Genomic DNA, 12,484 nt, shown 5'->3' with positions numbered 1-12,484 from the left:
CAATTTTTTCTGCTGTTTTGAATTGTAAGTATCTTATATGCAGGATATCTGGTATGTGACCCAAAGGGGTCGCGACTCACAGGCGAGAACCGCTGTTGTAGGGTGACTTGCTTTGCAGGGCTGAGACGAAAGGAACCACCAGAATCATTAAGCATGAAGGGAAGGCTCATAGATCAGTTTCTTAATCACAGGAACAATTATCTGAAGAAAATAAGGCTTTATTCATCTTTCCAGAAAGTAGAACAAAAATGGGAATAAATCGAATTGCAGAAGAAAATAAAATGGTTTGTAGAGAAGCTTCTAAATGCACTTGCCCTGATGATACATTATCTTTAATTTCAGATATACTGGCCGAGTACAGCAGTGAAAGTAGAAGAATGCATAATGAAAGGAAAAGACGCAGTAAGTACCATTCACTGTAGATTAAACAAAGCATAGATTCCATTCTTGGTTGCCTAGAAACGACTGTATCACCAAAGATTTGTTTTCTTTTCAAAGATATGCATGCAATTTTGTTCAGAAAAGGGGTAAATATACAATAAGCACATTATTCTACCAAACTGACTTTGCTGTGGAGTTGAAAGAAAATAGGTGTCATCCTGACTAGAGCATGTATTAAAAAAAAAAAAATACATGCCCTCTCAGGCCCAAAGTGATCACTGGATTCTCTAGAACTCATAACAGCTGAGCCATCTCTCCAGCCTCCAGAAGAACCGTTGTTTTATTATATTATTTTGAGAAGCTTGGATTTATAAATTCCTTATACTGCCTTCTGATTATTATAAATAAAATAAAATAAGTCAGATTCTTCCAGAGGTTTTGTTTCACTTTGATTAAATAATTAGAAATGCAGATACAACATGAGATTACAAAGTGTGAGCAGGTGAAGAGGAACAGGGCTGGACTCATTTTCCAATGCTTCTTGGGTCCTCCCTGGTGTTAGAAGCAAAGTCTGTCCCATTTCAATGCAGGGTAGGAGTGGGAAGTCCTCATCTCAGCGCCCTTCTCCTGAGTCTAGGAGACGTGGCTGAGCGACCTTCACTTACAAGGAGTGCTCCTCCAGACCTGAGGGAAGACATGCTTGGAGAGAGGCTGTCGGTGTTTCCTTGAAAGCAAACTTATCTTTTTTTTCTATGAAGCTAAAAATATGTAAACGACTAATGCATTATTAATAACTTCTAATTCTCTCTTGCAACTGGAGCGTAGCCAAGGAGTGAGTCAACATTCTTGATGCTTTAGTCCACACTGTGATGCTGAGAATTGCACACACTCTCAGCGCACATCAATCTCTGCTCAACAGAGCAAAAATATGGTCTAATTGGTTTTGTCTGAGAAGTGACAGCATGTCAATAGAGGAAAAAGCAAATGCTTCCAGCCATGAGAGGACAGAAGACTTTCACCTTGTCTGCATGGTCAGATTCTATTAAATGTAGGGTCACACACTGAGTAAAATGTTATGAACATGGGAAGTTGGATGAATGCATCTGAGTCCTCTGGGCAAAGTACTGAGTAATGCAGTTCTCACTATTACCAAGGGCCTCAGCATCCTCTAAGCCATGTGCAGCAAAGTCAACTTGCTGACATTTCCATCCAAGTAGGCTTGCATGGGAGACACAAGGTGGGGAAGTCTTGATCTGTTCATTTTATCATTGTTGTGTATATTTATTTCAAGATTATCCTTGGGATTAAAGAGTTTAGTGTGGTGTGTGTGTGTGTGTGTGTGTGTGTGTGATGGGTATGAAGGAGACAAGGCTGCCTGATAGCTGGGTGAGACAGGGGCAATGACAGCGCTTGATAAACTGTGTGTGTCTGTGTGCCCTCAATGAATGAAAAAATAGGCCACGAATTTGAAAGAGAGCGAGGAGTTATGTATGGAAGGCTTTGGGGAAAGGAAAAGGAAGGGAGAAATGATGTAATTATAATATCAAAAATAAAATAAAATAAAATAATGCTGTGGCAAAAGAGCAGATACTGGCTTTATGAGAAGAGAATCACTTGCAAGGGTGCACAAGTGGTCAAAAAGGATGAGCTACAGTGTCAAAAGGCAGAACTACAGTGTCAATAGAGAAAGAGCAAGTGCTTCCAGGAATAGGAATTGAGAAAATTTTCACCATGTCCACAGATTCTACTATGATCTTAAAAATTTTATAAAGAAACCCATCATTTTGTTCAAAGGACTAAAGTATTTTTAAAAATAAAATATAATATTAATTATTACAAGTTCTTATCATTTCTGGTAAATTTTCCCATTTTCAGAAGGCATGCATTAATGAAAAAAAAGAATTAATGAGAAGTTGTAGAACAAATAATGACACTAAAGTTCTTCATGTCAGGCTTGTTGTTTGACTTGTGAGCAAGTTCAACAATGAATGAGTAACTAGGGGACCTAGATGGAGACTGAGCTGCCCATGGGCTACATCTGAGCAGGGTGTCTAGATCCTCTCCATCCATGGTCCTTGGTTGATGCAACATTCTCTGCAGGCCCCTCTGGGCCCAGATAATTTGTCTTTGTTGATCTCCTTGTAGATCTTCTGTCCCCTCCGGATCCTTCTATCCCTTCCACCCCCTTCTTCCATAAGACTCCCTGTGCTCTGCCCAAAGTTTGGCTGAGTCTCTACATCTTCTTTGACCCCCTTCTGGGAGAGGTCTTTCAGAAGATATCTGTGGTAGACTCCCGTCCTTTACCTCTCTTCCACTATCTATCCTGTTTTCCCTTCTGAATGAGAATTAAGCATCTTCCCTAGAGTCCTCCTTGTTTAGCTTCCTTAGGTCTGTAGATCTTAGTATGTTTATCCTACATTATATAGCTAATATCTGCTTATAAGTGAGAATATAGCTTCTGAGTTACCTCGCCCAGGATAATCTTTTCTAGTTCCATTTATTTGCCTGCAAATTTCATGATTTCTTTGTTTTTAATAGCTAAGTAGTATTCCATTGATTTTATTCACCACAATTTCTGTAACCATTCTTTGGTTGAGAGACATCTAGGAGTGGTATCGATGGGTCTTTCTATAGGGCTATTCCCAGTTTTCTGAGAAAGCACCAGATTGATTCCCAAAGTGGTTGTACAACTTTACATTCCCACCAGCAATGGAGGAATGTTCCCTTTCTCCATATCCTCTCCAGGATGTGTTTTCACTTGAGTTTTTGATCATAACCATCCTGATGGATGTAAGATGGAATCTCAGTAGTCTCTGACATGAACTATGTTATCTGCTCTTTGATTACTTCTCCCTGGCAGGGTGGACATACCAGGCCACAAGCGGGAGAGGGTCCAGGCAGTCCTGATGAGAGTTGATAGGCTAGGGTCAGACAGTAGGGTAGAAAGACTCCTTTTCAGTAGATGAGGGGAGAGGGGTGCGGGGAGGAAGGGAGGTCGAGTAGTACCAGGAGGAGATAAGGGAGGGGTCTGCAATCTGGATATGAAGCAAATAAACTGTAAAAAAAAATAAGTAAAAATTAAAAAATATACATATAAAGGAAAAAAAGAATAAGTTACATATTTTTCTCTGTAAACTTGAATTTAAAACTAGTGTTGCTCGCCGGCTCTGAAGATACCTGATAAAACAGGGCCAGACGAAAGGGGAGGAGGTCCTCCCCAATCCGTGGACTTGGAAAGGGGCAGTGAGAAGCTGAGGGACGGAGGGTGGGATTGGGAGGGAATAAGGGAGCGGGATACAGCTGGGATACAGAGTTAATAAACTGTAACTAATAATAATAAACAATAAAAAAATAAAACACATCAAAAAAAAAAAAAAACCAAAACAAAACTAGTGTTGCTCAACTAGAACTCTGAGGGAGATGGCCTGTACCCTTCTCTTGTGAACACAGTTTATGGATGCAGCACACACACACACACACACCGGCTCCATCACCTGTGGCTTCTTTCCTCCTATTACTGCTGACATGAGGAATTGCACCAGTTGGCACACAAATTCAATTATGCTTACATATCACCTTTATAGACAAAGTGGTTGACCCTTGAATTATAGCATTTCTCAGCAACAAGGACCTCAGAGTAATTTTACAATCGAATGTTATTTCCAGTGGTTGGTTACATATATTTAAAAAAAAATCCTCCCCAAATTACATTTTACGTGAACTTAACATTTTGAGGTTAAAAGTACTATTTTGCCCATGAAAAGTCTGTAGTGCCAATGAAGACCTCTGTATCTGAGAGTGTAGTTTCCAGCCTTTTAAACAATAAATGTTAGGTATTCTGCATTAATGCTCACTTCAGGGGAGTATGGCATTTTGGTATTGTGGTACGATCTTTGTCAGAATTACTTTTGCCAGTTAAAAAATTTAAAACGATTAAATTCTGTAGTGTCCTACTATATCATATCATGTATTTTCTTAAGAATAATGTTTTTTTTAAAAAAATTACAGGCTTTCTAATTTTATTATGGTTCATTGTTTATTTTGTTCTTAAAAACCAGCAGCTCTGGACATATTTTAATTCATGGGGAGCATATTAGATGCAAGTGATTATAGTTGAATCCATTTGTGAGTATTTTTTTTTCTTTTAATTTCCTCTATGGTGATAGAATACTGTAAAAACGACTGACAGTATTATAGAAAGTATGTCACATTTCACTGCTCATTAAAGTTGCTGTCCCTCACTCTAGGTCCTTTCTCCCAGGTCCTTTCTCTTTATCCCATTCTTTCCTTCTCCTCCCAATTCAGACTCACTTTCTAGGATGAGAGGCAGCAAAGATCAAAGGTAGGTTAAACATCTGTTTCACTCTAACCGCCTGTGTCCTTTGTGTTTCCACCTTAGAATGAGTGTGCCAATTTCGTTCGGGTTTTGCATCACTACAACAGGACCCACCTTCTGACCTGTGCCACAGGGGCCTTTGATCCACTCTGTGCCTTCATCAGAGTGGGCTACCATTCGGAGGTAAGAGCTACCTTCTAAAAGAAAGATTGCATTGTCTTTTCCTCAAGAAAGATAAAAGCATCGAGTTGTATTTATTGAATGTATTTGCTACAGAGGACTGAGCTCTCAGCATCCTTTCAGCTGACAATCTGTGAACTAATTAACCTTCAGGGTAGGTGTATTTATTCACCAAACAATTTTATATGCTCAATTTGTCTTGCTTGAAACAGACTTTGCAACATCAAAACGTGTTATTTACAATGCTCTTACATATATTTTACTAATGAACTCACTAAACGAGTACATATTTATATGTTTGTGTGGGTGTATATGGATTTAGAAACAGATACGCATAAACAAAGAGAGATACAATTTATATAAATAAAATGGGCATACTTTACAAATAACACATAAGGCTTTTTGATTTTATAAAAATTATGTTCTTTCCAGCCAGGTGAGGTGAGAAATACAGCAAAGGGAAAGATTTCAAAGTAATAGAAGTTAAACCTCAGCGTGAGAAAGCCATGCATCGGATTCCCTGAGATGCCTACAGTAGGCAATCGGGTGCTGTGTAGCAATGACTGCAATTCTCACTGCCACTTTTCACAAGGAGGTTAAGTTCCTGGTTCCTGCAGCCAAGAGCTCTCCTTTATCTTGCTCATATTTTGTAATATTTTTAATCACAATTCCCTTAGCAATAAGCAAAACAGTATTCTGATATTATCAAGTCCTGCCTTTCATTCATATGAGAAGGCTTAATTGAATATATATTGAATATATATTCCTTGATTTTGTCAATGCTTATTCACACACATTATTCATATGCATTTGTATATATATATATATATATATCATATAGCTAAGGCATTTAATACATCTAGTTTATGAGAGTGCAGTGGTGATTATAAAATGCATCTCACAATCATATAATAATATCATTTATTTATACTAATGTTGCTTTCAGATGGTACTTGCACTAGTTAATACTCATGTACAAATGCAATTAACAACATCAAAGTGCTTAATAGCTGCCTCTAGAGACTAGCCCCTGATTGAGATATTTTAGCTGTTAACTATCCCTGTGGGAAGAAGTTTTAATTAGCATGTTTTAAATATTCGCTTGTCACCTATAGTTGTAAATTAAATATAAGTATTACACACAAACACATCTCAATGCATTGCTTAAAATAGCTTAGAGAAAGGACATAGTCAAGGAAAGTACTTAAATTAAAAAGCTCACAGGGAGTCATTATGGGATGTGTTTGCAAATATTTGACTAGGTGATATGGAAAATAGCAGGAAATGATGGTGGGGAAACCTGATGGATGAGCTTGAAAATTTTCTGAAGTGAGAATATAGAGGACTGAGAAGATAAAATTTTGAGCAAAAGTACTTGGAAGACATGACCTTACTTTGGGTTAATTCAAGCAGGAAAGGAGGAAGGGCAGAGAGACATCTGAGGAGCTTATTACGAGCATGCTGAGAGAGCACAGGGTGTTTTACAGCATTGCTGCAGTAGCAGAGAAGTGTGAAGTGAGAAGCTGTTCAGCAGAAGAAAGTACGCAACAATTTTCTATTTATATGTTGCAGATAAATGGGAATTAATGGCCATTCCAGCTGTATTTCTTGTTCATCAGGGAGAGTTGAATCATTTAACATAGAGACTACTCAATTATTCGAACAGTAGATTTCTCTGAGGACATCACAGGTGCTCATAATTTCTTAGTTTTTTTTTTTTCCTCATTCTCACTTACAGTCATATGAAAAATTGAGTTTGGCCAAAATGGATTTATTACCCAGATTTAATTATTGAATTCTCTAGAGAGGAATGATGGTTGTCACCGAATCTCCACTGTGAATTTTCCATTTTATTTCATCTCTCACTTGTAGAATGTCTCATGTATATCTATGGAAACAGAGTGAGGAGAGATTTGGTATAATTAGGTTGGTTTAAATTCATATTCACATAGGAGAAATGAAGAGCGAGATGAAACTGGTAGGCAAATCTCACCAATCAATACTATACAGGGAGAGCAATTTGGGTTACAGAAAGCCAAATGTGGCTGAGATAGTGAAAACATGTACAGCACATAGAGGACATAAGCCCACAGAGGTAAGTAGAAAGAGGGAATAGGAAGGTTGGCAGAAAACAAGAAGAGTGAAGTGGAAAGAATGATGAAGCAGCAAGTCTAATGCTTCGCAGTTGTGCCACACCCAATATACAAGGAGTGACGTAGAGATGTGCAAGAATGATGTCATCTCACTGCAGTGCGCACATGAAGTCTGGCCCACTAGAACAAGACTGAAGCCATTCAAGAGCCATACTCTTTTTTTCAAATTACAATTTATTCACTTAGTATCCGGGTTGTAGCCCCGTCCTTCATCTCCTTTCAGTCCCACTCTTCCTCCCTCTTCTCCCTCTATGTCCTAGCCCCAGTCCTCTTAGAGAGGAGATTCTCCTCCACTTCTATCTGACCCTAGCCTATCAGGTCTCAATAGGACTGGTTGCATTGTCTTACTCTGTGGCCTGGCAAAGCTGCACCCCACAGCGGGAGGTGATCAAAGAGTTGGCCACTGGTTTCATGCCACTGGCATGACAGACCCTGCTCCCCTTACTAGGGAACCCACTTGGAGACTGAGTCTAGGGCTACATCTATGTTAGCAGGGGTTTTAGGTCCTCTCCATGCATAGACCTTGGTTGGGTATCAGTTTCTGCAGGGACTGTGGGCCCAGAATTTTTGAAGAACCATACTCTTGAATCACTTTTATTTCTTTCCTTGTTTTGCATTTTTTTTTTTTTTGCTTTTTACTTTTCAATTAATACAATATAAAAGTACAAGAAGTATAAAAAACATAAATATTGAATTACTTGGGATTGAAGAGATAGCTTAGTGGTGATGATCAGTGGCTATTCATCTGGAGAATCTAGGTTTAATTACAGGCTGTGATTAACAGCCACCTCTATTTTCAGGGAATGCAAAGATTTTTCCTGGCTGTCAGACATGGGCCCTGTGCACAGACATACATGTAGACAAAATATCTATACACATAAAATAATAAGACTTTTTAAAAAGTCTTTAAAATTATATTACTGTCTTTTTTTTTCAAATGAACTGGTAGCTAATACTCTAAATTTTTTTTATCTCCTTTCCCTCACAAGGTGTAATATTTCCTCCTTAGTGCCTTTGTGTTCTCTCTTCATTTATTTTATTTTTTCTGTTAGTACTTTTTTGACTTATGTTTCTTTTACAATGATTTTTTTCACTCTCTATCTTTCTGTTTTCTGTCATTCTGGATCTTGCTGAATTTATAATTTTGTTCCACGTTGTTTTTATCCTACTGACATTTTTCTAATATCAGCTTCTATGCAAACAGTGCATTATATTTCTATGCATTTGTGCTGTCTTTTAATTTCTTTCCATTGTCTATGTTTCATGCTTTCTATTTATTTATTTATTTATTTATTTATTTATTTATTTATTTATTTTTTGAGTACTGCAATGAATTCAGCTAGAACCTTTTTCTGTTTCTCCTTTGGTATAAAGTTTGCTTTGCTGAAGGGCAGTAGGGCTCGAAGTAGAGGTCCACCTTCACAATGCAATAGTCACCACTGTTTTCTTTTGTGAATGTTCCAATTTGTGGCCATGCATGTGTTTAAGTAACCGTTCCCCTGGCTCTTATTCCTGCTCTTTTTATCTGAGTATTACCCTTTCCATAACTTTCTATATTTATATGCCTTTCTTGGACAAGTTCTTTTCAACTTTCAGAAGCAGCTTCTTGGAGCCATATAGACCTTGTAATTTGGAGGCTCATGTGTCTGCATCCAACCCCAAAAGCCCTTACGATTCAGCGAGCTGCTGAGAGTTTCAGCTGCTTTTCTGAAATGGTGTTTTTGCTTTTTGTTTCTTCCAGTAAGCCTTGTTTCTCTTGACAGTAAGTCTTCTCTCTGCTTCAGTCGATGGCTGTAACAAGTCTCGGTACATGTGCAGCAGTTAGAGGCAATTGAGACAGGAGTTGGAGAGGCTGATTGTGCCTTCCTAGCTGATGGCTTCACTGTTCCCGGGAATTTCTGTACAAATGTAATGCACTACATAAACCTCACATGGATGTCTAGATCTAGTTTATTTTCAAAATTGAAACTGTGCGGTGAACATAGAGGCCCACACAATAAAAAGCAGAGCCTTTGTTATAAAACATCAATATTTGTCTAAGTGGCAAAGGCCTTGAGATTCTTGAAAAATTAAAATGGCTTTCAAAATGTAAATGCTGTCTCTGAACAGGATCTTTAGCAAATTAGTATTAGTACATTTCTATTGGTATGTGCTGTCTATTTTATATAAAAAAATATTAAAACTGCAGCTACTTTCAAAAAAAAAGGCACATGTATTTATTGCATATTTTTCATGGGGTAGGACACCAGGTGCTGCCCAGCTGGTTCCTCTGCTCAGGTTTCCCAGGCTGTTATGAACGTTTTGCTCAGGTTCTGGAGTCTTTGTTCTTTTTTTGTGTTGATACTGGCATAATTTGATTTTAAGTTCTAAGGCTGAAGCCTTCATCCTTTTGATTGCTATCCTCACCTGAGAGAAGTCATAGCAGTTCCTTTGTGAGCAAGTTTTAGAGCACACTTCTCTAGGGCCAGTTGAGGAAGTCATATAATAAGAGCTATTCAGGGGACTGACTCTCCCATCGCCTCTGCAACAAGAAGTAGTAATAGTCCGGGTAGGGAGTCCCAGTCGCCATACAGGATACACCCACCACACACAAGGGAAGGGAATTTCCCAAGGAGTTCTTACCTGGGTGTGGAAACCACGCCTGCCATTGGCAGTGTTCCCATCTTACACCTGTTCTTTTCATCTCTTGTGGACAAAGGGAAAGTTTGATTAACTCAGATGGTTTTAAAGTTTTTGGAGAAAAATGGGCAAAAACACATAATGAAGGGCTTAAAAAGAAATCTTTTCTGAACTTTATTTAGAGCTCTCTCTCTCTCTCTCTCTCTCTCGCTCTCTCTCTCTTTTTAAATGTAAAGTTGCATTCTTCCTTACAAGTTTGATCAAGGTTATGGGATGATTATATTCTACCACCTCTAGAATTTGTATACCCAAATATGGGAAATCTTGACTGTCCTTAAGGGCATATATTTTTAAATTGTAGACTTCTGTCATGTTTTATAAGTATAGAGTATACTTTTTTCAACGTAATTTTATTTAAAGTATATTTATATCACTTTTAAAATATGCAGACTAAATTAGTCATGCAAATGTATTTTGCACCAAAGAAAATTAAACATGAACTTTAGGAATTTCAGCATGTGATTTTGTTAAGTTTCCCCTTTGTAGAGAACAGCAGCTCAGCTATTTAGGTTTGTCTGTTATTGGCTGTGCAATCATCAGGGCTGTATGTCTAACTCCAAAAAAGAACAAATATATTGGAAATATGTTAGAGACAATACTCAAGTGACATTCTTGCCAGAGTGTATTTGAACCTTGTAGACTGTAAATGATTTATTTTCCTAGCTGTGTATAGTCTTTATAACTCTTCATATGTTTTAAATATTGTTATATTTCCTCTAACATTGGAAACTTGATTTTAATGGAGATTGTTGGAATGTGTATCAAAAAACATTGTAAAACATCTGTAATTATAAGTACATACATTTTGTTGTTTGCTTGTTTTATTTGCTTTTATACAATGTCATGATATGTAGCCTAGGCTGACCTAGAATTTATGGCCCTCTTACATCAGATTCCTGAGGTCTAGGATTGCAAACATGTGGCATCCTGGCTAACATATGGCATTTTAAATTTGGCACGTTTTTCTCTCTGGTGTTTCACCAATGTTTGCTTTTTAAAATATATTAATCTTTTCATGTGTATAGTGCACAGTAAAAACACCACTGCAATATTAATAGAACCTCATAAAAATTTTAAGTTAAATTTTAAGTCAAATGTTGTCTACTGCCATTATTTATCTGAAATAAGTATTATCGTTAACAAGTATTTTTAAAAGCAACTGAGGTCGGTGTAGTCATGCCTTTAATGTTATTTGCATTTTACAAAAAAAATATGTGCATCTTGATTTACCAAATTATTTTATTGTCTCTTCTTTATAAACCCACAAAACAAAATATTCCAAATTTATTCTTTTCTTTCTTTTAAAAATTTTTACATATGTGTATATACGTTTTAAGTTCATTTAATTTTTTAATTTAATTTTTATTATAGTTTATTTACTTTGTACCCCAGCTGTAGCTCCCTCCTCCATCCCCTCCCAATTCCACCCTCCCTCCCTCCCTTTCTCCTATGCCCCTCCCCCAGTCCAATGATAGGGGAAGTCCTTCTCCTCTTCCATCTGACCCTAGTCTATCAGGTCTCTTCAGGACTGGTTATGTTGTCTTCCTCTGTGGCCTGGTAAGGCTGCTCCCCACTCAGGTGGAGGTGATCAAGCCCATGAGTTCATGTCAGAAACAGTCCCTGTTCCTATTACTGGGCAATCCTCTTGGACACTGAGAAGTCATGGGTTACATCTGTGCAGGGGTTCTAGGTTATCTCCATGCATGGTCCTTGTTTGGAGTATCAGTCTCACAAAAGATTCCTGTGCCTAGATTTTTTGTTTCCCAACAGGGTATCAAAACATAGTCTGCGACTCATAGCCAAAGTCTGGGCAGAGTGCAGGGAATCTTATGAAAGAAGGAGGAGATAGAAAGACCTAGACGGGATAGGAGCTCCACAAGGAGAGCAACAGAACAAAAAAAAAAAAAAAAAAAAATCTGGGCATAGAGGTCTTAAGTTTTTTTGTTTGTGTGTTTTTTAATTCACTTTACATCCTAGTAGTAGCTCCATCCCTTCTCCTCTCTCAGTTCCATCCTCCTGGGCTCTTGTGCCAGGGAGTCGTGATAAAAAATCTGGCAAGCGAGTCCTTGTCAGATGAAGTCCTTGCTTTCCTTACTAGAGGGAACACATGAAGCCTAAGCTGCCTATGGGCTTTGTAGGGGGAGGGGCCCAGGTCCAGACCATGCATGATCTTTGGTTGATGTTTCTTCGGTTTCAGCACGCCCTTCTGAGCTGTGGTTAGTTAGCTCTGTTGGTCATCTTGTGGAGCTCCTATCACCTCCAGGTCCTTTTCTCTTTCCTTCCACTTTTCCACAAGACTCCCTACCCATAGACCAATGTTTGGCTTAGCATCTGTTTGGAGGTGCTGCTGGGTAGAGTCTCTCAGAGGACAACTCTGACAGGCTCCTGACTGCAAGCTTCGCACAGTATCATTCACAGTGTCACGGGCCAGGCATTGGCTGGTAGTCCCTCAGTCTCTGCTCTGTCTTTATCCCTGCACATCTTGTACCAGGGTAAATTTTGGGTGGAAGTTTTTATAGGTTGGTTGGTGTACCCTCCCTTTACTAAGAAACTAGTCTAGCTAGAAATTTACTCTTTTGATATGTTTCTGTTAGATCCATTTAGTTTTCTTTGTTTAGATAAAAAATTTAGTGACAGGTTAAAAATAAAGATCTGTAATTAAACATAACTTGCAAATTATTGTAGTTTCTAATTATCCAAATAAGATACCTCTATGAAAATATGCACTTACATTTAACAACATTTATATTTTTAT

General features: G+C 38.1%; 1 protein-coding gene across 1 annotated transcript in view; it reads left to right on the top strand.

Annotated features, from left to right (window-relative positions):
- The window catches only part of Sema3e (semaphorin 3E), a 247,529-nt gene that overhangs the window by 157,420 nt on the left and 77,625 nt on the right, over positions 1-12,484 (top strand). The window contains exons 3-4 of the mRNA XM_060374241.1: positions 343-402; positions 4,781-4,900. Coding sequence (XP_060230224.1) covers positions 343-402; positions 4,781-4,900 — 180 coding nt within the window. The remainder of the gene's footprint in view (positions 1-342; positions 403-4,780; positions 4,901-12,484) is intronic.

Source organism: Meriones unguiculatus, chromosome 21 (assembly GCF_030254825.1).
Source record: "Meriones unguiculatus strain TT.TT164.6M chromosome 21, Bangor_MerUng_6.1, whole genome shotgun sequence".
In the NCBI taxonomy this organism is placed as follows: domain Eukaryota; kingdom Metazoa; phylum Chordata; class Mammalia; order Rodentia; family Muridae; genus Meriones; species Meriones unguiculatus.
The sequence above is the reverse complement of the archived record's forward strand: the minus strand, read 5'-3'. Positions and strand labels throughout refer to the sequence as shown.